Source organism: Micromys minutus (assembly GCF_963924665.1).
Source record: "Micromys minutus genome assembly, chromosome: 32".
Lineage (NCBI taxonomy): Eukaryota > Metazoa > Chordata > Mammalia > Rodentia > Muridae > Micromys > Micromys minutus.
Window position 1 is genome coordinate 15,338,430 of NC_137967.1, and position 24,907 is coordinate 15,363,336.

At 48.2% G+C, this 24,907-nt stretch overlaps 1 protein-coding gene across 2 annotated transcripts; it reads left to right on the plus strand.

Annotated features, from left to right (window-relative positions):
• Window positions 1–1,709: 1,709 nt before the first annotated feature.
• SPINT2 (serine peptidase inhibitor, Kunitz type 2) lies at window positions 1,710–23,297 on the plus strand. Of its 2 annotated transcripts, XM_080908453.1 has the most exons (7): window positions 1,710–2,153; window positions 16,611–16,781; window positions 19,687–19,746; window positions 20,641–20,694; window positions 21,267–21,428; window positions 21,611–21,649; window positions 22,829–23,297. In XM_080908453.1, the coding sequence occupies exons 1-7, from the start codon at window positions 2,048–2,050 to the stop codon at window positions 22,993–22,995; spliced, it is 759 nt and encodes a 252-aa protein (XP_080764579.1). In that variant the 5' UTR covers window positions 1,710–2,047; the 3' UTR covers window positions 22,996–23,297. The 2 variants fall into 2 exon arrangements, with proteins under 2 accessions (XP_080764579.1, XP_080764580.1); XM_080908454.1 differs by lacking the exon at window positions 16,611–16,781 and having other exon boundaries at window positions 1,712–2,153.
• Window positions 23,298–24,907: the final 1,610 nt, after the last annotated feature.

Here is a 24,907-nt window from a genome sequence, read left to right on the forward strand (position 1 = left end):
TCCTTGTGACTTCTAACAGAGTCTGGATCTGTTCACGATTGTACCTTCCCAGAATCTACAGCAGGACCTGACTCAAAAGGTGTGCTGAGCAAGTACATGCTTCCGTGGGTGAATGAATGAACTGTGCTTTCTCCCCCACCAAGACCCCCACCCACTCTGGGCTGTTTGCATGCACAGAGTAGGAGCTTTCGGGAAGCTGAAAGGGTGGGGACGAGAGTTCTGGGCAAGATAAAGAAAATAGCAGGCATAGAACTATATTAGTTGCTTACGGCAAACACTGTATTGATAACTCGTGGTTTGTTTGTTCTTTTTCCAACACAACGATGACAGTGGCTCCAGCTTCCACAGTACCCAGGTATCTAATCATAAGATTATCTATGCACTGGTTGTGGTGGCCAGCGCACATCTTTTAAGCCCAGCATTCTGGAGGCAGAGGCAGGTGGATCTCTGTTGGTTTGAGGGCAGCCTGGTCTACATATAGAGTTCTAGGACAGCCAGGGTTACACCAAGAAACCCAGACACAGAACAAGAAGCATCTCTTGCTTTTTGCTTTTAAGGGTAGGGGTTGATGCTTGTTGCTGGGGTTGGCTGTGAACTAACCTAGTCCTGTTTCCGCCTCCAGAGTACTGGGAGTACAGGCTCCTACAACCAGGCCTACTTGGTTTACAGTAACAAGAATGCTATTTTATTTTTCTTAAATACACTTATTTGTGTGTGTGTATGTGTGAACGTGGGCTGGCAGGTGTGGAGGTCACAGAACTTCAGGAAGCTAGCTCTCTTCTTCCACCATGTTTGTGCTGGGAATCAAACTCTGGTCATCATGTTTGGTGGCAGGTGTATTTACTAAACCACTTTGCTGGCCCAGGAGCAGTATTTTCAATGATAATGTGACATTAATTTTCCTGCTAGTGTCTTCTACCTCCTCTGTCGGTCCCGTTCACTCCATTCATCCAGTTTAAATGGCGTGTCTATCCAGAGTCCACACTGGTTCTGTGGTAGTGAGTGGTTTGGAAGTCTCCTCTGGGTAGTGTCCCCAGTCCAGCCCCCGTGTCCCACCCTCTGTCAGGTCTGCTCATCCTATATAAACTTCCGGTTTTCACCTGTACATGGTCCAGAGAAACCTGCCGTTTTAGGGACTTGTCACATCTTTCCCGGCATGCCCTGCCTAGCTGGCAGTCGCACTGAATAGGACACCTGTGTGGGCTCTTACTGTGCCCTGATTTTCACTGTCCCAACCCCTGCTCACTCAACTCTAGGATTTCCCCATCGCATTCCTGATCACTCTTCCCTCTGCTTCCGCATCACTTCTCCGGGCTGATCCTGTTTGATGACACAGTAGCCAAGCTGGCCTGGCCACTGCTGGATCCTGGACATTTGGTTATAGCTCAGAGAACGAGGAATTTAGGCAGGACAAATCCCTCACACCTAAAGGAAAGCTAAAACAAAGCGGGCAGAAAGCCACAGGTTTCCAAAAAGTGTGTGTCTCTTGCCACCGTCGCAGCGCAAGCACGAAGGCGCAAGGACGTCGTGGCCAAAGCTCACACGGAAAGGCTAGAAGGCTCTGCCGACCCAGCAAGGTCCGGTTGGGGCGGGGTCAATGCCGACCACGCCTCCTCCCATGAGCCGGGGGCGGTGCCAGGTGCAGGCCGCAGAGCCAGGTGCGGGCCCTCTGCGCCTGCGCCGTGTCCGCCCCGCCCCGCCAGGTGCGCCCCACCCCCAGCCTGGGTGCCACCTTCTCTTGTGTCTCCGCGTCCGCCATTCTCCGCTGCGCCCCACGAACGGGTGGAGGCCTCCCTGGTGCGGGGAGAGTCTCCGAGTGTTGCCGGGCGTCCAGGGACCGTGTTCGGAGGCAACTAAGCCGTCGCACGCGCCAAAAGCCAGAAAAAGGGGCTTCCGAGGACCCGGGGCGCCTCGAAGTCCTCCCGAGGGGCGAAGCCGCACCTGAGCTCGCGGGCCTGCAGTGCGCGTGCGCGGCCGTGGGCTTTTCCCGCACCTGCTCGCGAGACCCTCAACGGCCGGCGGCTCGAGGACTGGCGCGCGGCCGGTCATGGCGCAGCAGTGTGAGCCGCGGCGGGGCCTGGCGCTCCTCGCCCTGTTAGCTTCGCTGCTTCTCGTCGGGGCCCAGGCGGTCAGCAGAGACCTAGACGTCCACGGTGAGGGCGAGGCGGGGGATCCGGGAGCAGGGGGATAGATAGAGGAGGCCGCAGCTCAGGTGGGGTACTCAGTGCGCAAAGGAATCGCAGGCTCCTTGGGGGTGGTGACGGTGGGCAGTGGAGCCAGACCTGCAGGTGGAGGGGTGGGAAGGTTGGGGACACATCGAAATATGTAGCGCGGAGGCGTAAGGGTTAGAGTGTCCCTTAGAGAAGGAAGGAGGGAGGGAGGGAGGGAGTTGAGGTGTATTGATCCAGGAAGGCGTGGCGCTGGAAGTGGGTGAGGAGCTCCACGAAGCGGAAATTGCTTGGCCAAAGAAAGCCCGGGAGGGGGCGGGGTGCTCAGTCCTCAGAAGGTGGAGATTTGTTCGGGAGACCTGTGGCAGCTTTGGGGTCAGGAAAAACGCTCTTCAGACACCTGTTGATAGCATGTATGGCAGCAGCCCTCCCTGATGTCCCAAGAAGGAAAGAAGCAGCGGTAGAAGGGAGGAGCTTTGCCGAGGAGCGTTGTTACTACTTTTAACTGCTTCAGAGAAGCTCTAGCCAACTTTGAAACAATCTCTGTTGAAAGAATTCATTGATTGAACAAACTCATTCAGTCCCCGCTGAGTGTCAGTAAGGATGGTGATCGTGGCTGACTCAAGACAGGTTCCTGCGTTCACAGAGCATGGGTTACAGTGGGTGACAACATGCAGAGTACTCGCCAAAGTGGCAACTGCGGGACAAGTAGAATGATAGAAGATGGTGAGGGGTACTTAGCTCAGGAAGTACTCTAAGGAGGGTGGCAGTGTCCTAACAGGAAGAATGAGGAGGTGACAGCCGTACCAAGACCTCAGGACCAGTATCCCAAGTAGTGGGAGTAGTGAGGACCTACTACTAAATTGGGATCAAGGAAGAGACCACCCCCAGGCTGGAACAGAAGTCAGGAAGGGGAGAGAGGAAGTGGGAGAAGAGGACACAGCCAAGAGAAAGAGATGAAAGAGAAAGCCTGAAGTGTGGTAGCCAGGCCCTCCTTTGTGGTAGCTTCTGAGTGGTTTATTCCTGTGTCCAAGACAGGCAACAACAAGAAGAACTATTGGGAATGCCAAGGGCCAGTGAGGAGAGGCTCAGCTCTAGGAGATAAGTCAGAGCACAGAGGTTGACCATTGTTGCAGTATAAACCAGGCTCCAGCAGACTTCATAGACAGTATGTCGCCTTGTACCTGTAGTTAGCTGGCCTGAGGCTGTGTCTGGTTATGGCTTTTCTAAGCTCTTGTGTTGTCTAAGCCTGGAACCAGCCAGATATGGAGACATCTCAGGCCTTTGGAAAGTCGCACATAATGATTGGTGAGGCCGTGTCCTTGTGAACAGACTAGACCTACTCCTTTTTGAAGCACACTAGCTGTCCAGCCGTGTGAACTGCTGCTCTCACTTACCTCAAGTGCTGTTTGTTTGAAAACCTCAACATCTTCATCTGAGGCAGCCAGTTTTGATAGGTTTGGGTTTTTTGTTTGTCGGGGGTGTCTTTGGTTTCTCTCAGCAAAGAAAGTCATGTACTCAGGTGAGGCACATTCCAGCTGCATGGTGCCACCAAAAAAATTGGAGGAACGTGGACAGGAGTGAGTATGATTATGAAAGGCTGCTCTTAGAATCCTATCTTCACCAGTGGCTGGGAGGCAGTGGAAGGCGGCAGGTCTGGCAGCAGTTAGAGTTGAGGTTCTGGAAGAAAAGACCTAGAAAACTAGATAGAGTGGACGTTGAGCCTAGGTGAGGACACTGGGGTCCTGAAGAAACCTAAATGTGTTAGACCAACAGGTGATGTGGAAGACAAGGTCATCCCAGGAGAGACTGGGAACAAGGCCCCTTTGTCTGAATGGAAATCCCCACAAGTAAACACAACCTAGGCGGTGAGCCCTAGGTAAGGACTGTAGAGAAGAGCAGGTGTGCGTTGACAGATGACAGATGGTAGGCAGTGATGTTCTACTCTTGATGACATCTTTTTGCCTCAAGAGGTTTGGGGAAGTTGTGGGGAGAAGAGTCTAGAAGCAGGGCTACGTAGCCATGAGTTAGTTAAACTGTTTTGGCTTCTAGTGGGTCACTCTTCCAGCCACCCCCCGCCAGCCCTCTGGATTTGAGAGTGAAAGGCACTCACACACACACACACAAGCTAATTTTGATATTTTGATATGTCTTGACTAGCTCCATGACTGGGCATTTCTAATCCTCCCTGAGGCTAGCAAACACCCCCCTCCGATATTCCTGAGTTAATATTTTTTAAATTTTACTTTATCTTTCTGCCCCACCAAGGGCTGTATGGCAATTCTTTATTATCAAAGCCGCTGGAACAGGGACCTTAGGTCTGGAAGTGAGGCTATTTGGGAGCCAAAATAAGACAAAGACATTAGAACCATTCCCCAACATGGGTCTAGATTCTTGTTAGAGAAAGGTGTCATAAATACTCATAGGGGATTGGAGAGATGGCTCAGGGTTCTTGCAGAGGATCGGGTTCAGTTCCCACTAAGCACATGATGGCTCAGAACCATTCATAGCCCTGGTTCCATGCTCTCTTGGTTTTCTCAGGTATCCGGTATGCACATGGTTTTTTATATATGCACTCAGACAAAGCACTGCGACATATAAAATACATCTTAATTTTTAAATTTATTATTTCTGTTTGTTTTAGTGAATCATGGTTTCTCTGTAGTCCTGGCTGTCCTGGAACTCTGTAAACCAGGCTGACCTCAGACCCAGATCCACCTGCCTCCCTAGTGCTGGGATTAAAGGTGCGCACCTCCATCATGGCTTAATTTTTTTTTTTTTAAGGTTCAGAAAAGAAGTTGAAGAAATGAGGGTGTGAGAGTTGGATGGAGGTAGAGAGACCAGGCTGTTGAGGGTTGTGTGTGGTGCATGGGTGGGGTGTGGTTGAGGTTCTGTGATCTGACATTGCCGGGGTTGGTAGCTGAGGGCAGTGGGAAGGGTGTCCCACTGGTTATATTTGGAAAGGCAGGGCCACGGGTTATTAGAGGCAGAGGAGTACTGAACAATGGAGACTCATCCCAGGAGGCTGTCAAAACCTACAATAATTGTACAGTTTCCAAAGTGGGGAGTTTGTAATGTTTAAAATATTTAATTTGGGGGCTTTGCCTGAAAGTGTGAAGGTCTGATAGAACCTGAGCGAAATACAGGCCTGTTTTCACACAGAGCATCCATGGGCCAAAGCCAAGAACCTTTGTGAAACGGGACACACACTTCCCAAGTCTCTTGGTTACACATTCCTGTCATACACCTGCCTGCCCTTTATGTCTTGGGTTATGGCCAGATCTCAGGCATATTATTTCCTTAAATAGAAAAGCCACCTTACCAAATGCTCTATTCCCTGATATTTAAAGTGTCCTGAATTTTTATTGTTGTTGTTTGTTTTTGTTTTTAAGGACTGGGGGTTTTTACTTAGTGTCTCACATATGCTAGGCCGGCACTTTGTATACTCTTTAAATTTGTTGTTTTAAAGCAGTCTTATATAGCGTAGGCTGGCCTTACATACATAGCCAAGAATGACCTTGAACTCCTGTTGTAGGTGGGCATCATGCCTGCATGACTACTTTTCTATTTTGAGGTGGATTCACAGTTGCCTGGGTTGGCCTTGAACTCCTTCTGTAGCCCAGGTAGGCTTTGCCCTTGGGATCTTCTACCTCAGCCTCCTAAATAGCTGCAATCACAGGCTTGTGCCAACTACCTTGGCTGAAACAATGTAATTTTGGTCAGTATTATGAGGTCAGGTAACAATTTTCTCAAGTTGGAAATCCCTTTGAGTCATGAGTTGTTAAGTTCCTGCTGTAGTAACTGTTAGCTGAGCCTAGGGCACCAGAGTTGTTAATGGTTACTTGATATGACTTCCTTTGTGGTTCTTGTAAATTTCCATTGGAGCTGAGCCCAGCTACCTTCATTCCTGAGCCTCCACTGACTTTTAAGCATCTTGGGTTAATTACAGCTCCCCCAACACCTAAACTGCAAGGCATACTTTTCGACCAATCTCCACTGAGCGTGTCGTTAGTTCCCAGCTCTTTTCTTTCCTTATGTGGTTGTATGACCCTAATGTTCAACATTGCAGCTAGGAGCTGAAGTGCATCTGGACATGGTATCAGCTGGGCACATTGAAGAGGGAGTTGTCCCGCTTGTGGGCAGTACTGTTTGAAATACTTATTAATTTAGCTAACATATACTTACAAGTACCTACTAAGCACTAGGCACCAGTTTAGATTTTCAATTAGAGCACTGAAAAAAACAGGCTAGGGAGATGGGTGAGTCAGTAAAGACCTTGCTGCACAAGCATGAAGACCTCCCCAGCACACATGTCAGAAGCCAGGTATTATAGGGTAGGCCTTAGTCATAGTGGGGCAAGGCAGCCAGACTAGGGGAACTGGTAAACTGTAAATTCAGTGAGAGCCCCTGTCTCAAAATATAAAGGGGGGGTTGGTATGGTGGTCTATGCTTTTAATTCCAACCCTAGGAGGGGCAGAGGCACATGGATCTCTTGAGCTCCAGGCTAGCCTGTCAGGGATAGGGAGCCTACAAAAAAAGAAAATTGAACATACCTGTGTGAGACCTGACTGCTACACACAAGAAATAATGCACACAGTGAACTCACACATGTGCCACAGAGAGAAAAGGAGGTCTTAGAAATGACTTCTTCCCTTACAAGCCTCCGTAGGGCTGGCAGGATTCATCGTCCTGTCTCAGTGATGAATATGTAGTAACAGAGGGTCCTAGTGGTTGTTTGCATTCAGCTGATAGCGTATGAAATGTAACTTTTACGTATAAATATTTTATATCTAAAAGGTCAAAATTTTATGACCCTTGTAATTTAGGTTGGATTTGTCATTATAAATGTTCTTTCCTCATAAATACTCATAAATGTTGAATTACTTCTAGTAACGACACATTCCAGACACCAGTGCCTAGGGGAGATGGGTAGTTAGTTGGTATGCTTTGTACTGGAGGTGCATTGAGACATAATAGCTGTCTACCTAGTACAAACTTTGTCAGTCACTGTAAGGCAGAACCTTTACATTTCTTTACTCATAACACTTAGAAGGCAGGGGCAAGTGAATCTCAGAGCTGGCGGCCTGTTTGCTCTGCAAAGTGAGCTCCAGGCCAGACAAGGCTACACAGTGAGAAGAGGGTGCATTATGAAGTGTATGTCAGCTTCAGGATCAAAATACTGTTTTGGAAGACAAGAGGGCCACCTGGGTCCAAAAGTTTGAGACAAGCCCTAGGCAGCAAGGTGAGACTCTTTTCAAAAAACCAAAACCAAAATAGCACAAGGCTGGGTGGGCATGGTAGAAGCAGAAGATGAGGAGTTGAGGGAGGTGATTCTCCGATACATGGAGTACCACCAGACCATCCTGAATGCATGAGTCTGAAGAGACAAAAATGTTGTCTGGGTTGGTTTGATTTATTTGGAGTCAGAGTTTAACTGCCCTGGAACACACTCCATAGACCAGTCTGACCTTCAACTCAGAGCTCTACTACCTGTCTCTGCCTCCTGATGTTGGGAATCAAAGGCATGCACCACCACTGCCCAGACAAGAATGTTTTTAAAACATAACCCTGTCTTCTTGTTCAGTATCTGTGGTGATACAGTCCTGTTATCCCCTTTCTGGAAGCTGAGACAGAAGGATCAGGAGTTTAAAGGCCCTCCTCAGCTACATGAGATCCTGTCTCAAACCACAACAGAAAATGTTCTCTCATTTTTTTAGGCAAAACTCATCAGATGTCCAGGCACTAGCTGGAGTCCAGGTTTCTTCCTCAGTTCCCCTCACAGTTCCCAGTGTCTCCTCTGTACTCCTGTACCAAAGTGTCATGGTGTAGACAGGGCTCAAGCCCCTAGAGACATTGCAGTTGTCGTGAGAGGCCAAGGAAAGTGATGGTTCTTTATCTTCCTGTTCATCACCTGCTTTGTTGAGTTTCAGTAAAACTTTTTTTTTTTTTTTTTGCCAAATAGCAGTAGTCCAGGCTTGGCCTCAGAGTATTGGAATCACAGAGCTGCACCACCCCCTGGCTACTTTGGCAGATAGCCTCCAGGTTGATGGCGTGGGGCTGTGAGTGGGTGTGGCTCAGTAGTGTACAGTGTTTGCCCTGAATGCTTGAAGCCCTGGTTTCATCCTTGCTGCCTGCAAACCAGCTCTGGTTGCTCTGGCCTGAGATTCCAGCACTCTGGGCAGTGGGGATGAGGGAACAAGAAAGAGTTGAAGGTTATCTTCTGCTACATAGCAGTGGAGTTTGGGGCTATCCTGCATTACATAAGGCCTGGTTTCAAACCCAGGAATAAAATGTTAACAGTGTGTTCCAGAGCCGGAAGCTAAGTCTAAAGGAAGGTCATACATAGTCCATTGCTTACAAATAAACTTGCCAAGAAACACTTCCATGCTTACTAGATCCAAAACAGGTATAAATCACACAGACAGGCCTTTGTCTCCACTTGGGCCTCCTTATATTTTTGTTCTTAGTAACACAAAGGGACACAGCAATTTCATAGTCAGGCCCTTGCTTTATCCTCAGAGCTCCTGAATGAAAACTGTGGGCTTTGTGCTTTGAGTTCGTGTTCTTCTGTGTTGCTAGTCCGGTGCGGGGATTGTCTTCCCTCAGCCTCCTCATTGTTCATTGCACTCGTCTGGCTAATATTTGTTAGCTTTAGCCAGGCTTAAATTAGAGAAAGTAGGCTTACTCTATCAAAGAATATGAGGCTTTTTGTCCACGCCTAGTGATACAGGGCTGTGACCCCAACACAGGGCTGTGACCCCAATTATCTGGGATATGGAGGCAGGAGAATCGAATCAAAGCATTAAGGCCTTGGCTATAGAGGAACTTGAAGACCAGCCTGCACAACTTCATGAGGCCCTCCCTCAAAATAAAAACTACAGAGAGCTGGGTGTGCCTCAGCGGTAGAGCCTGAGGCCTGTGTTCAATCTCAGTAATGTTTTAACAGTTTAATTCATTGGATTTACACTTTTACATTTTTATTTAATTGGTGTGGATGTTTGCCTGCATGCAAGGCTGCACCGTGGGTGTTCCTACTGCCTTCAGGCAGGCAGATGGTGTAGATCCCCTAAACTGGAGTTGCAGATAGTTGTGAGCCCCTTTTTTGGTACTAAGAACCAAACCTGGGTCCTATGAAAGAGTAGGCAGTGCTAAACCACATAGCTATCTCTCTAGCCCTCATTAATTTTTTATTACATTTTTATTTGTGGGTGCACATATGCTCACATGCAGATGTGTGCCAGAGAACAGCCCGCAGGAGTCGATTCCCTCCTCCCAGTTACTGGGTCTTGGGATTAAATTCCAGGGGTCAGGCTTGGTGGTAAGAGCCCTTACCCACTGAGCCATCTCAACAGCCCCTGCTCATCACCCCCACCACACCCCCATGTTGTTACTGTTCCTGTGAATGAGGAAATAAAAGAGGAGGCCAGAGTCACATGGGAAACCAGCTAGTCAGGATGCACAGCTTCCTTCCCAGGCCCTGGGTGCTCTGCAGTTTTTGGTACTTCTGATAAGTGATCCTTCTGTGCACTCCCTTTGATTGTTTCCTTTGTACCTTATAATAACTCATAGGGCATATTAGCTCTTAGATTTGGAGTGTGATTATAACAGTTTTTCTGTTTTTCTTTTTTCTCCTATCCATGTAAGTCTAAGGGCATCAGCCTAATTGCAGGTGTGTGGAGGGCAAGCACACACCTCCATTTGGTGGGCCCAGCTTATCCTGAATGGGGTAATCCACACTCCCATCTCAGGACAGTCTGTAAAGCGTCCCTGCTAGGAGTGGTAGCTCAGATGTCTGATTCCAGCGCTCAAAAGGCAGAGGTAGGCATCTCTTGAGTTTTCAGTCAGTCAGATCTGCACAGCAAGTTCCAGGACTGCATTTGTAAAACTTTAATTTCAAAACAAAAACATTCCCCTTCATCCTGTCTTGGACATTTTTTATTCTCCCCTGGTGCACACATGTTTTTTTTTTCCACAGACGATGTGTCTATTTTTAACAGCTGGGAGTATTCCCTTATCTGGATGCCTCTGGTTGTTTTGCTTGCCAGAACAAACAGATGTGTTGGTGAGACTTTTCAGCTGTTATATCTGAGCATCGAGTCCTATGTGGACGACCTAACAATTGCCCCTGCTTTTCCTGTCTCTCATCTCCCCTCTGCTTTCTTCCCCATCCTTCTTTTCTCCACACCCTGCTGTAGCTGTGCTGGAAGTCTGAGAGCCCCTGCCTCTGCGTCTGTATGCTTGGTTAAAGCTGCACCATCATGCCCAGCTTGGCTCTGTTTTTGCTTTTGCTACTGTGACGGCTTGTGGACCTCACACTATCTGAAGATGTTTGTAGCTATAACCTGTAGATATAAGGCCTTTGACCTTACCCTTAAGAGCTCTAAGCAGCTTTAATGAGAAGAGCACAGTTGCTTTTTACACTGACTAAACTTTTTGGCAAAGGATAAACAGATGAGGAATTGTGTTATGCAAACCTTTAAAGTCTGGGTTATAGATTGTCATGGTGGTGAATGACGTTTTTGAAACACTTCAAAGAAGGGAGTGAAAGTTTTTTTTACTTATTATCATGTTTTGTGACATGATAGTATATGTGAGTGGGGGCAGGCACTAGCATACCACCATGCATTCGGAAGAGTCAGCTCTCCTTCCACTGTGGGGTGTGGGGACCAAACCCAGGTCCTCAGGCTTGCAAGGCCAGAGCCTTTCCCACTGAGCCACCTCCCCAACCCTAAATGGCACTTTGTAACAGTACCTGCCTCACCCATAAGTGCTGGGTTTACAGGTGTGTGCCACCACAGCCAGCAGTTTGTTTTTGAATAGTTAAACAAAATCCAGGAAACACTGTCGTGATTTGGGAATTAAATGAAATCCGGTTTTACTACACAGAAACGATTGCTGTAGTGCGGCTGTCCATTCTCACACTGTTGACACCTTGTCGTGGTAGCAACTGCCAGAGACCATGTACTCTACAAAGCCTTGGCAAAGGCAGTGTTCCACAGATTTCATTATCAGTTTTATTCAGTGATCTGAGGTTCTGCAGTAGGGTTCGCATGAGAGCCTCCGGGGCTGCTTATCTGAGAGTGCTGTGGGTAGAATAGTCCCCAGCTGCTGGTCTTTGAGGTGGCTGTGGGAGTACTAGTGCCTCCCTGGTTGCTGATGCTACTTTTGGCCACGTGGCCTAGTACACACAGCAGTGAGTGAAGGTGCTGCGCCTTGTCCCTTCGATAATTGTGTGGTAGACTGCAGGAAATAACCAAAACGTACCCTAGTGAGAAAGTGGTGACCCTGCAAGTGACGTTCTAAACTGCTGGAAGAACTGACCATATTGATGCTGCCATTAGAGGCTGTGGCACACATCAGAGCTTGCAAAGGTTTCATGGAAACCAGCAAGGTGGCGCTACCTCTGTGAGATAGCCCATAGGGAGTGAGGGCAGAGAGATGTGAAGTACAGCTCAGAGCAAGAGGCTGGGGTTTAAATACAGTCTCACTATAAGCTCTGGCTGTTCTGGAACTCAAGATCCACCTACCTCTGACTCCTGAGTGCTAGGTGCCACCTCACTTCAAGTGCTGGATAGGTAGGAGATAGGTTACATCTTAGGTGTGGTTCTAGATCTAGAAAAGTTCAGCTGTGCCGTGTATTAGAAGTATGATGAGAATACAAGAAGCTCTGTTATTTGGAGGAAGAAATGAAGCACTTTCAGGTTTCAGTATTAAATTAGCTATGCCTGGACATGGTGGTGCACACCTTTAATCCCAGTACTGGGATTAAAAGTGAGGCAGAAGCAAGCACAGCTCTGAGCTCAAAGCCTGCCTGGTCTACATAGTAAGGCCAGAGTCAGCATGGGCTACTCGGTAAGACTCTATCCCATACAAATGAACTGGAGTGTGCTATATAAATGTCTGTTTTTACCTTTGTAACCACATTAGTGTATAGTTCTGATTATGTTTTGAGACAGGTTCTCAGTGTATAGGCCAGTCTGACCTCCTATGTACTAAGAACTACAATGACAATTGTGGCAACTTAACAGACATAAAGATCGTATGTTTAAGATTGCTTTTCATGACCTCACACTATCCTGCAAGGCAGGTACTCCCTGTGTTTTCCACTGGACCCTAACAAGAAATTTTTTTGATCTTTGTTCTAGGGAAAACAGATGGACAGACAGAACTTAATGGTTTGGGGCTTTCCTGTTGTGTGTATTGATAGCAGATCATGAACTTTAGTTTAAAGTACCCTTCAAATTTCACTATTAGTGGGATGTGTTTTGTTTTGAGACAAAGTTTGACTATGTAGCAACTGTCAAGTAGGGGTCACAACCCTAACAAATTGCATTTTAAAAGTAAATTGAGCTGGGGATGTGTCTCAGCAGTAGAGCTTCTGCCTCATGTACCGCAGGTTTCATGAACTAGATGCGCACATCTTGCAAGCGTAAACAAATGAATATAGAAACATAAATGAAAGAAGTTGGGTGTATGGAGGTGCACATTTGTAATCTCAGCACTTGGGAGGCTGAGGTTCAAAGCTAGCCTGGGCTACAGTGTGAAATCCTGCCTGAAAAAGATGAGAGCACACAGTATCCACCTGGACCATTAGGACTGTGCTGTGCTGTGCCTCAGTATTTGTTATAATGTATCAGTCAGATTTATATCAGTAAATTCTCACCCCACAAAAGTCCACACAAGGGCTGGAAAGATGACTCAGTGGTTAAGAGCACCGACTGTTCTTCCAGAGGTCCTGAGTTCAATTCCCAGCAACCACATGGTAGCTCACAACCATCTGTAATGGGATCTGATGCCCTCTTCCGGTATGTCTGAAGACAGCTACAGTGTACTCACATTATAAAATAAATAAATATTTAAAAAAATAATAAAATGCCTTTCAAAGCTTCTACATATTTTTTTTTAAAAAGTCCACACAATAAACTCAGAGCCAATTGATTTTGATACAAACTGTCCACCTAGATAAGACAAATTGTCTTGTAATTAATCCATAGGTTAAGAATCCTCCGGTAGCTGATTCCAATTCACCCACCACTTGAACTGGGAACCTCCCCTAACTACATGCGGTCTCCATCTTCCTTCCCATCCAAAAGGAAGGACTTGCCTCCATATTTTTTGCTTGATGTCTCCATCCCGGCCTGCTGCAGGCAGTCTCTTATTTCTGATGGCAGGTCCCTTAGAGACGTGTGTCTCCTGCTCCTCAGGGTCCCAGACGCCATCTTTTTTTACAAGGAGCTGTTATGGGCTTCTGAGATGTCCCCATCCCAGCCTGCTGTTTGATAGCCTGTCATGGTATGCTGTCCCCAGTACCTGTGTTGGGGGTGAGCGGGGGAAGGAAGGTGACAGCAAGTCTCCATTTTGCAAAGCAGGGTGAAATCATCGAACCATCGGCAGATTGTTTTGGTTGAAACCAGTGACCCAAGAACCAGATAAACCGGTTTCTTCTTGACAATATTCCCAGACATCAGCCTGCAATTTTATAGCAGCTAATGTTCTAAATGCCTGCCAAATTAGGGTGTGTTCCTTTCAGCTTCTTTCTGGTTTTCATGGGAGAGAAGTAGGAGGCATAAAAGCAAGACAGACACAGTCTCTCTCTGTTCCTCTGGCTAGCCTGGAACTCCATTTGAGTAGACTAGGCTAGGCTCTCCAGTTTGAGGTACTACTCTTGTACCTGCCTCCCAGTTCTGGGGTTGCATAGAATATGTGACCACCTGTCTTTCCATCCTCCCTGATTTTCTTACCTGTTTTCAAAGCAGTAGAAATAGTTTTGTATTTTAGGTTAGATATATCTGTCATATCAACATTTGAGACCCCGTTCCCCCAAAATTGTGTCTTGGCCTGTGTGAGTGTGCCAGTGGACTTGCGGCTGCTGTGTGGCTCATGGGCAGGCTTGTCAAGGCCCTGGGCCTTTCCTCAGCATTGGAAAGAAGAAACCAATAAATAGAACAGAAAATTACGTGCCTTTCACAGTTACCTGTAGTACTTAGACCAATTACATTTTTTTTTTCTAGACAGGGTCTCAATACTGGGCTGGCATTAAACTCAAGATCCACCTGCTTCTGTCTTCTGAGTACAACACCCAACTAAATCATATTTTAGTCTTGTTTGTTTGCTTAACAGTAAAAGCCTTTATAAAAAATAACTTGCTGAAATGATTGGCTAGTATGGCTGCCATGTTACTGTCGGTGACTCTGTAACTGAAAGCAGAGGCTTCTGATGAGGGGAATTTGGCTTTGTGACCCCCTTCCGTTGTGATAAAGAGTCCAAGGAATGTTGGCTTCCAAGCAGCTCTGTTTTGTGTTTTTCCACTGCCTGGGTGTCAGTTCAGCATTTCCCCCTTGGCTGCTCTGAGGGGCCCTTGTCCTGGAACCTGGGCTCTAAGCAGATCAGTGTGAATTTACATCTCCTTTCCAAGCTCCAGTGCCCTTGCTTGGAAATAAAGGGTGTTACTTTGTGATTCTTTTTCATTGTGAAGGTTGATATATTTGTGTGTATGTGTGCTCTCAAAAGCTTGTCTTAGCAGTTGAGGTCTCAGGGTAGAAGACAACTTTTAGGAATGAATTCTTCCACCAGAGACCACATTCAAGTTGTTTGGCTTGCAGCTGAACCATCTTCTCAAGGTTCTGTTTTTTTTGTTTTTTTTTTTTTTTTGAAAGACAACTCTAGCCAGATTAGACTTGAATTCACTGAGTTGCTTAGTGAGATTAGTCTTGAAATTCTGATCTTCCTGCTTCTACCTCCTAGGAGTGGGACTATGTTTATGCACCACCACACTGTCCTAAAACTGAAAACGGTGGCACAGTAGCCGTTGGTGACTGCAGGACTCTTAGCTCACCTGGGCTACTGTAGCACTGGGTCCCTCCTGTTTTCAGCAGAAGTGCTGACTAGGTCCTGTTGGCTCTTTATCTTGTCTCCTTGGGAGCAGTGCTGCCTCCTCAGTCTGGCTGTGTGTAGGTTGGGCCAAATGGAAACCAAAGGATTCTGTTCTGTGTGTTTGCTCTGGACATTGTTGATCCACCCATGGTTTGTGATCTTTGGCACTTTGTCAGAGCACCTGTTGCAGGTGTATACCAGCTGGTCCTTTGCTGAGAGGCCTTGGGCCTTGTACTTAGTAGGCAATTTCATTACTGATAACTTAGGTGTCTCCAGCTCTTTCTAGCTTTTGTTTTGTTGTTTTAAGATAGGATCTTAATAAATTCCTCAGGGTGGCCTTGAACTTTCCATCACTCTAGGCCATCCTCCAAGTAGCAGGGTTGCGGATCTGTGCCTTGAGCCTGGCTGGGGAAGTGGTTCAGGTCACAGGCATGAGGACCTGCAGTTGGGTCCAAGCACCCACATGAAAACCAGGTGTGGCAGCAAGCAGGTATAAGCCAGAGCTGGAGGAGGGCGGAGAGTGACCCAGGATGCCACTGCATCCTGACTTTTGTGGGGGTTTGGGTGTTGGACTCAGGTCATCAGACTCGTGCAGCAAGCACTTTTTCCTACCAAGCCATCTTGTTGGTCCTGGAATTTTCCTGTTCTGTTACATACTTAAGATTTACTGGCATATATGGGAGTTGCAGTAGGGGAAGTTTTGTTTTACACAGTAGCAGTGTGTGTGTAGATCAGTGTTGAGAACATCTGGTTCTATGCCCATCATCATCACAACAGAAGCACAAATCCTGCCCTTTGTGTTTTCCAAGACTGTTTCCAGTAGTAGAATAAACTAGACATGAGCAAGCCAGAGAGGAATACCTGTGACCAAGTGCACAGCTCTGGGACAGTTGAGCTTGAGAGCTGACATTTGGGTACTTATTCAGATTAGCCCTCAGTGTGGGGTGGGGAGGACAGTGTGCCACTGCAGAGGAAGACATGGGCCGGACCCTTCAGAATGACTCCTCTGGTTCAGGTGATTCCTTTGCCCTGTCCACGTCCCCCTGACCAGCCTCTTTCAGTGACTGAAATGTGTCCGACTAGAATACCATGAATGGTATTTTTTCCTTTGATTGGAGTGGGGCAAGCCTTAGGACTCCCTGGAACCCAGGCCCATGAACTGGGTTGCCCTTTAGGGACAAGAAATTAGAGTTAGGAAGCTTGTCTCTGGGTTTGAGTGTGGGTGTTTACGAACCAATCCTCTTTGGGAGGATGTGGAGGACCTGACACTTGCCTGCCTGGCTATGGCTTTGCTGGGCCACACCCTCCCCTGTGCATTTCTGTTGAGTCAAGGGCAGAAGCCACCTGCAGCTGTGTCAGGTGCTTTGGACATTGTTACCAGGTGATGTTTTCTTTCCATACAAGGGAGACAGTATCAGCACTGGCTTTGGGAACAGGTCTAGAGGAACTGACTGCTCAGAACACTTCACTTCCCTTTTGGAATATCTTGAACTTCCTCCTACAGACTATGTGTGTCCTTTAACCCTGGGATTGTCCCCGCCAACCCACATGGGTTCTGTTTTGTTTCAGAGTCTTGTGGAGTTTCGAAGGTAGTGGGGAAATGCCGGGCTTCCATCCCCAGGTGGTGGTACAATGTCACTGATGGGTCCTGCCAGCCCTTTGTTTATGGAGGCTGTGAAGGAAATGGCAATAACTACCTGAGCAAGGAGGAGTGTCTTGACAAGTGTGCTGGTGTCACTGGTAAGACTGGACCTGGGAGAACTAGATACTTAGAGTTCCTTGTTGGGTTTGCACATCTCTGTCTGCTGGGTCTTCACTCAGTCCAGAAACTGGGATGGGGTGGGATTCAAAAGCAGAAGCAGACCCAGTGTGCTGGTTCCTGTGGCCACACTGGTTTCACTGTAGGCTCTCTACTTCTTACCAGAGAAGCCTATTAACCTGGCCTCCTCTGTCCTCCTGAGTGCAAGCACTAGGCCAGCCCACTCCAAGAGGACTGTCCTCCTGCGCACTGTACAGGCCCTGGCTTCCTGGGCCTGAGACAAGTCACCTGAAAAGCTCACAGAGCTACATCAGAGTGAGCGCTGGGGTTTGCACCCTAAGATCCGTCCATCTCCACTCTTGAAGGTAGCATTGACCCGTACAGTGAAAATGACCCTAAAGACCCAGCAGAGCCTTGAGTCCTGATCCCTTCCTGCTGTTCCCAAGGCTGAGCTGCCCACAAAGGTGTTGTGCTGCCTTTGCTGATTGCAGATTTGCCTGGTGACTTAAAGCTGTGGCTGGTTCTGTGTTGAGCTCCAGTGTTCAGTCAGCCCCCATAGGCCGTGGTGTTTATGGTCTTCTGTCTTCTCACTTTCTGGCTAGACTTTCTTGGCTTTGAGCTATGCATTCAGAGATGAGATAGGCACCGTCAGGTTTTGTGAAGGCAGGTCAGAAGTGACCTCGGCAGTGACCTCTGGTCTACTGCAGTGTGTGAAGTGCCTCACTCACTTTGTCTGAGGACTTGGAGAGATTGAGGTGGGGACGGACTAACAGGAATTGATTGTAATTTAGCATTCTAACACTTTTTTTTTTTTTTAACTGCATAGACTGAGTCTTAACCTCTTGGTCTTTCTGTCTCTGCCCCTTTTGGGACACTGGTCCCAAACTCTCAAGTGCCAAGTTTGAAGGTATCCATTGCCATGCCTAGTAGGGTATGAACTCAGATGGTGCAGGCCAGTCCTTCACCTTCTGGATGGCAACTGGTACATCAGGAGTTGGATGTGTTGTTTGTTCCCCTAAAGGGATGAGGCCATGAGCAGGACTCAGTGGGCATAAGGCTTCAGTGTCTCCCTGGGCATGGTTCAGAACCGGACCCCAGCGGCAAGAGCCTGGATGGTTTTTCTGGGCATTTGCTTGTACGTCTCCTGGCACTCTCAGTAAGACAAGCTGAAAACTGCCTGCAGTCTGGCCAACCTGTTTTCTAGGCAAGCAATTGCCAAGGGAGGCAGATAGGATGGAGGTGTGCCTTGTGCCAGTTCTTTACTTTGTAATGGACACTGGAACCTCCCAGGACCAGACTAAGTACACAAGCCTTGTATCGAGTGCAGGAAAGTGGCTGGAGGGAGGGAGAGGAGGGACCTGGATGAGGTGAGTGCCGAGTGACATCAGGCCAGCTCCAGGCCTCTCTACACCCACTGTCTTAATTTGTGCTGGAGACAAAAGTATACCAGATGTCAGGCAGTGTTACCCAATTATTGTTCCAGTTGCAAAATTGAGAAGTCCAGGCAGGTTGATTCCAGGAATTAAGAGACCAGCCTAGGCAGTGTAGCAAGGTGTGTGTCAAATTAAAAAAAAAAAAAAAAGTTGCCATTTTGTCAGATAGTGGTGGTGCATGCCTTAAATCCCAGCACTTAGGAGGGAGAGGCAGGCAGATCTCTGTAGGTTAGAGGCCAGCCTAACAGTCTACAGAGCAAGTTCCAGGACAGCCAGGACTATATGAGATGCTGTCTCAGAAAACAAAACAAAAAAAACCCTGACCGAAGACTCTTCATTTGTTGCTCCATGCCACCCTCTTTTGAGACCAGATCTGTCTGCTGGGCTGACTGCTCTAATCATCTGCAAAGTAGTTGACTATAGGTGTGTCCTACTGTGTCATCACAGCCATTGTAACTGTGTGGCTCGGCAGTATTAAATACATTTGCACTGTTTGTGCCTTTGAAATTGTAGGTAGGGCTGGGGAGATGGCTCAGCAGTTAAGACCACTAACTGCTCTTCCAGAGGACCAGCGTTCAATTCCCAGCACCCACATCAGGCATCTCACAATTGCCCACTTCCTAAATCTAGTACCTTTTTTAGCTTCTTCAGGTCTCTGTAGGCAGGTGGTATACATAAACTCATGCTTATACAGGCGCACACACAAAGTTTTTATAAATTAATGTTTAAAAGAAAAGCTCCTTCAAATGTACAGGTGATCTCTTTGAGAAAGACACTGCCACCCATGGGTATGTCTTATTCTTTTGCTAAGCATCTCCACTCCCTCTTTGCTTAAGATCTCTGTTCAAATGAGGATAGTGTGGTACGGGGGTCGAGGGTGAGGTAAAGGGCCAAGTAACACCTGGATTTACTCCAGGGACCAACGTGGTGGAAGGAGGGGATGGGATTCTTGAAATGTCCTCTCACTTCCACCTGTGTTCTGTGACATAGACACGCACACATAAACACAATTTTTAGATATTGTTAAAAATGTCGAAACATGCTGTGTGTGGTGGCGGATGCTTTTAATCCCAGCTCTTAGGAGGCAGAGGCAGATGGATCTTGAGTTCGAGGTCAGCCTGTTCCTACACAGTGAATTTAGAGACAACCTGGGACACATAGAGAAACCCTGTCTTGAAAAACAAAAAGTCATAATTACATCCATGTCTTCTTTAAAAAAAAAAAAAAAGTACATGGGCTCAACAGACAGGGCCCTGGGATCCTGGGAGCGCTGACTGAAGTGTCATTTTGCTTCAGCTTGCACGAGTGCCCAGGCAGTCCCAGGGCCTCGTTTCTAAGTACAAAGCTTATCATGACCCTCATGCGCCCCAGGGCTGAACTTCCTTTCCACGAGGGTTGGCTGTGATGTGTGCTGGCCCTTTTGATGGTGGTTTCTGCTCTTTGTCCCTCACAGAGAACACCATTGATGGTGTGGCCAGGAGCGGGAATGGAGTGGACTCTTCTGTCCTGAGTGGTAGGTCCCTAAGGACCCAGGTGCTAACTGAAGGGGTGCTTGACTGGGATTGTCAGGTGCTTCCCTCCAGGATGCTATCTGCCTTCCTGTGTCCTCTGCTCCCCATTGGGGGTTTTGTCCCCCTCTCCCTCCCTCTCTAGAAGTCCTTTGTCCTCTGCCACCCGCCCTCTGCCCAGCACTGTCCTTCACCTGTAGCCTTGTGTTAGTTTGCTTTGTAGAGCTGTCAGTAGCCGCCCTGCTCCTCTTTTATGCTTAAGGGACTCTGCTGCAGTAGCCTGGGTGAGTGGCCCCTGTCCCAGTAGTAGTGATGTGTCCTTGGGGTTAGGACCCAGGCCAGGGGCCCAGAGGAGCCAGCAGTACCTGCCCTTCCACAGGGGTATGGGGAGGAGACTATATCCCTGATGGTAACAAAATCCCCTCCAGTAGGTAGTCTGTCCCATGCATCACAGTCTAGGCCCTGGCCCTGCGTCTCTGATACCAGAACCCATGTGGGCGTTCTGTGGCTTACCCAGCTTACAGGTGAGGGGTGTGACTAGGCAATTCCCACTTGTTTCTGGACTTTGCTGACTGTTCAGGACCCTGCATGGTAACTCTTATTTTCAGCATATTTCTGAAAGAAATTGCCCCAGTAGAATAAAAGTTTCTGGGTGTTTCAGAAGGTAAACACGGCTTTCTTCTTGGTCACCTCAAGAAACATGACCGTGATTAGTTTTCATAGTAACCCTGAGGTAGCAAGAGTCCCACCCACTTCCAGTGTCAGTGTGTCCTGTGCTCCAGAGGACATCAGGACCAAGGGTATGTCCTGAGCCTGAGCCTTCTCCATGGGCCCTTTTACAGTTAGCACTGCTAGGCCAATTCTCCTGTGTCTCTCCTAACCAGATCTTTGTGTTGCAGTTCCCAGAAAGCAGGATTCTGAGGACCTTTCTGGCGAGATCTTCAACTATGAAGGTATAAATTAATTGTGTCCTTATGTAGTTGGGAAGTGAGCTCACTAGGAGGAGCTTGTTACGGAGTCTCACCAGACCGTGCCAGGTAGCTACACTTTAGAGCCTCAGTGGGTATCTCAGGCCTTTGGAAATCCAGATGCTCATGCAGAGTGAAGTCAGCAGGGTATATGCTTCCAGACTTTGCCTACTGCCCTGATTCTCACCAGCTCTGGGTGGCTATGCCCTGTACATAATTCCCATGTGCCTGTAAGCTGAGGGTCCCAGGACAGGTCAGAGGACAAAGTGCCTGGGACTATATGAACTACAGTAACATGGTTGTGCTTGTTAACAAGTACCTGAGATGAAGCCAGACCCTTCTTCAGTACCAGTGATATACAACTGAAATCCCAGCATTTGGGTAGAAGAGATGTTGAGACAGGAGGATTGCCATGGGTTCAAGACTACTCTGGAACACATGCACACATGCATACCAAAGACACACACACACTCTCTCTCTCTCTCTCCCTCCCTCCCTCCCTTCCTCCTGGATCCTGCTGGTTTACCCTCCTGAGGCTCCCTTGTTCTCCCTTCCAGAATACTGTGTCCCAAAGGCCGTCACTGGGCCTTGCCGTGCAGCCTTCCCTCGCTGGTACTATGATGCTGAAAAGAATTCCTGCAACAGCTTCATTTATGGAGGGTGCAGAGGCAACAAGAACAGTTACCTCTCTGAGGAAGCATGCATGCAGCGGTGCTCTGGCAAGTCAGCTGACCCCATCCCTGGACCATAGGAGCCCCTCAGGGTCTTTCCCCGTCCCTTTCCCTAAAATGAAGCCTTTGGAGGTGTCCATTCAAATGACCATTGAATGATCAGGTCTCAGCTGGGGAGAGGAGGATAAAGAGCCTGGGAGACTGACCTTATCGCTTTGCATTCTCTGTAGGCAAGAAGATGTATCCTTTTCTGACCCCGGGCACAAAAGGTAAGTGGCCTCTGCCTTCCACCTCTCCCACTGGCCTTCCTGGACTAACTGGGTTCTGCCCAGTGTATTTTTTTCTGCCTTGCTTACAACATTGTTCCCCACTGAATGTCCCTGTGGCCGGGGGCTGTGTCTGTATGAAAATGGTTAGGCAGCTTGGGATGTGTGGACATTTGCCCTCCATTAAACACTGTACCCAGATCTAGGCTGAGCCTGGATAGGGAATTTCCTAGGCAAACTGCCCTTGGGCTACAGGGGCGTCTGGCAGACAGGCCTGTTGTGTGGAGCCCACACAAGCCTGACGTGACCTCTGTGACCCCCGCTTTTGTTGTGCAGGAGATGAGTGCTACCCTGTGGATCTGCCGCACTGTTTTAGCCTCTTTCTTGATCTTTTCTCCCTGGGAAGGAGCCTAGACCTGGCCTACAAGTCTGCCTTGTTCTAGAAGTAGAAGCTGGTTCTCAGGGCTGGCTGGGCTGGAAAGGAGCCCAGGTCTGGAGGGGTGACTGTGGGTGGAGTTGGGCAGGGGATTGCCTCTAAAGGCTAGATAGGTCCTATAACCCACAGGGGAGGGAGCCAGGTGAATGTCACAGGAGTCACATGTCTGAGATGGATCCCCACCTGAGTGGGGCAGCTGCAGTTGCTCACCCACAGTTAGAAACCCTAGGGTCCCTCCTGGCTCTACAGGGTGTACCCTCACCTGACAAGACAGCACTGCTCACACTGACACTTCGGGACTCATCTCTTTTGCCTTTAGGAATTCAAGGCCAGAGTCAGCTGCATGGGCCAATAGAGACCGAGTCCCCCAAAGCAAAATAGGGCTGGTGAGATGGCTCAGAAGGCAAGGACACTAACTCTGAGTCTGATTGCTCAAGTTTCACCCTAGCCACCTGCATGATGGCTCACAACCATTTGAAACCCTCTTTTGGCCCCTTCAGACACTATATGGTGCACAGACATGCAGGCAGGCAAAACACACATAGAACTTAAAAAATAAAGTTCAAAGACCACTCTGTATGTGGCATTGCAGGGGCTATCCTGGCAAGCAGTCTCCCCAGATTCCCAGGTTAAAGAAGGCATCTGGTCCTTTTTCTGAGTCCACTTGGGCTACTGTGCATTCTGGGTCACCCTACTGGCCCTCTGTGGTCATGTTCCTTGTCTTATCTGTTCCCTCTTATCCTTAGCGGTGATCCTGGTGGGGCTGTTCATCATGGTCTTGATCCTCCTCCTGGGAGCCTCTATGGTGTGCCTGATCCGTGTGGTTCGCAGAAAGCAGGAGCGGGCTCTCCGCACCGTCTGGAGCACTGCGGATGACAAGGAACAGCTGGTGAAGAACACCTGTGTCTTGTAGAGGCCCCAGTGCTCCGGGAGCGCGGGACACGTGCTGCTTAATGAGAGCGATGCTTGTGTCTGAGATCATTAGGGAGTTTGGTCTTTGTTTCCCAACCTTCTTGGGCCGCTTAGTGCCTCCTATCAACCCTGTCCTTCCCATAGCTCCTTCTGCCCTTCCCCAGAGCCTCCTTCAGCATCATTAGGAGCCCCATTCTTACAGCCTTAACTGTTTGTTTGATTTATGTTTTTTTTTAAATAGATAAAGGTTTTTTAAAAATCAGGATTCTGAAAGAAAATGTGTTTAATAAAGTGTGCCTTTAAAAGTAAAATGTATTATGTCGTTTGTTTTTTTTCCTTGTGACTACTAATTACAAGTGCTAAGGTTTCTCTCAGGACTTGCTTAGTCTTTCTGGAGTTAGATCTTTGCTTTCCTGTTTTGTTTTAGACACAAAGTATGGGTTTTTTTCTTTTTCCTACACTACAGGGGTTCCAGGCTGAGATGACTCGAACTTGCGACCAGCTCCTAAGTACTGACATTGCAGGTGTGTGTCCCTATACCTGGATTGAGGCTGGAACCCAGGGCTGCTGCTCTGCTGGGCAAGCAAGCACTTCACCCGCATCCCAAGCGCCCTGGAACTCCCTGTGTAGACCAAGCTGGCCTCAAATTCACGGTCCACCGGCCTCTGCCTCCCAAGTGCTGGGCTTGACGAAGTACACCACCACACCCTAGCCAACCCCCAAAATTTATTTTATGCATGTAACTGTTTGGTTAGCATATCTTTATGAGCCGTGTGCTGCATGACGCCAAAAGGTATGGGATTCCTAGGAACTCTGGAGTCCATTTGTGAGAGTTGTTGGGAGGCACATGAAAGCCAGGTGTTCGCCTTAGGCAGGGGCCCTAAGCAAGAGCATGGTAGCACATGCCTGTAATCCCAGCACTCAGAAACGGGAAAGATCTCCAGTTGAAGGCCAACCTGGGCTATGAGACCCTGTCTCAAAAACGAGCACTTGGGCAGGGAGATGACTCTTGCAAAGGGCCCAATTTCAACCCCCAGCAACACATGATGGCTCATAACTATGTTACTCCAGTTCTAGAGTGTTTAATACCCTGTTCTGGTCTCTGGGACACCAGGCACACAGGTGGAATGGAGACACACGTAATGAGAACATACATAGAAAACAAAGCTCACTGTCAGCGATGAACCCTCCTTTGTCCAGCACCACAGAATATCTCCCACTTACAGCATGGGGGAGTTGCTATTCGTCTTCGACCCTTACAGTGACTGAGAGTGCACTAGGGGTCACAGGTCAGCCCGGTCCATCAGTGTGGGCCCAGTGGATGACTGACTAATCCTTCCCCAGCCTGAGGCTCCTGGGGGTGAACCAAGAAGGGATTTGACTGGCTTCTATTGCTCAGATCGATCCAAGTGTTGAGTGGAGTTACAAACCCAGTGGACACCCACATGGTTGGAAGCTGGACACTGGGATGCTGGGAGCGTCCACCCATGTGGGCCTCTGCTCCTGCAGGTCTTGCTCTTGGAAAGTTTGCAAAAGGTCGGTACTTGCATCAAACTCCACAGGTGGGACCGTGGTGAGCAACTGGCTCTGGAGGAGGAAGCTCTGAAGCTGTTCCCTGGAATGGAAACACACCCACATCGTCCTTGGCACATCCTGGGACCAGGAACCCAGACCCTAAAGTTTCAGGGTTTAAGAATAGGTGATCCTGAGCACTGAAGTTCTTCAAGGTTGCTGGAGAGGTGGCTCAGTGGTTATGCACTGGCTGCTCTTCCAGAGGTCCTGAGTTCAATTCCCAGCAACCACACAGTAGCTCACAACCATCTGTAATGAGATCTTCTGGACTGTATGAAGACAGTTACATTGTCACATACATGAAATAAATTTTAAAAGATTTCATTTGCAGCTTACGTGTT

Coding starts and splice junctions, on each gene's coding strand:
- SPINT2 (XM_080908453.1), top strand. CDS start 2,048: ATGGCGCAGCAGTGTGAGCCGCGGCGGGGCCTGGCGCTCCTCGCCCTG. Junction 2,154..16,610: donor CAGAGACCTAGACGTCCACG/GTGAGGGCGAGG, acceptor GTTTTGTTTCAG/AGTCTTGTGGAGTTTCGAAG. Junction 19,747..20,640: donor GGACTCTTCTGTCCTGAGTG/GTAGGTCCCTAA, acceptor TTTGTGTTGCAG/TTCCCAGAAAGCAGGATTCT.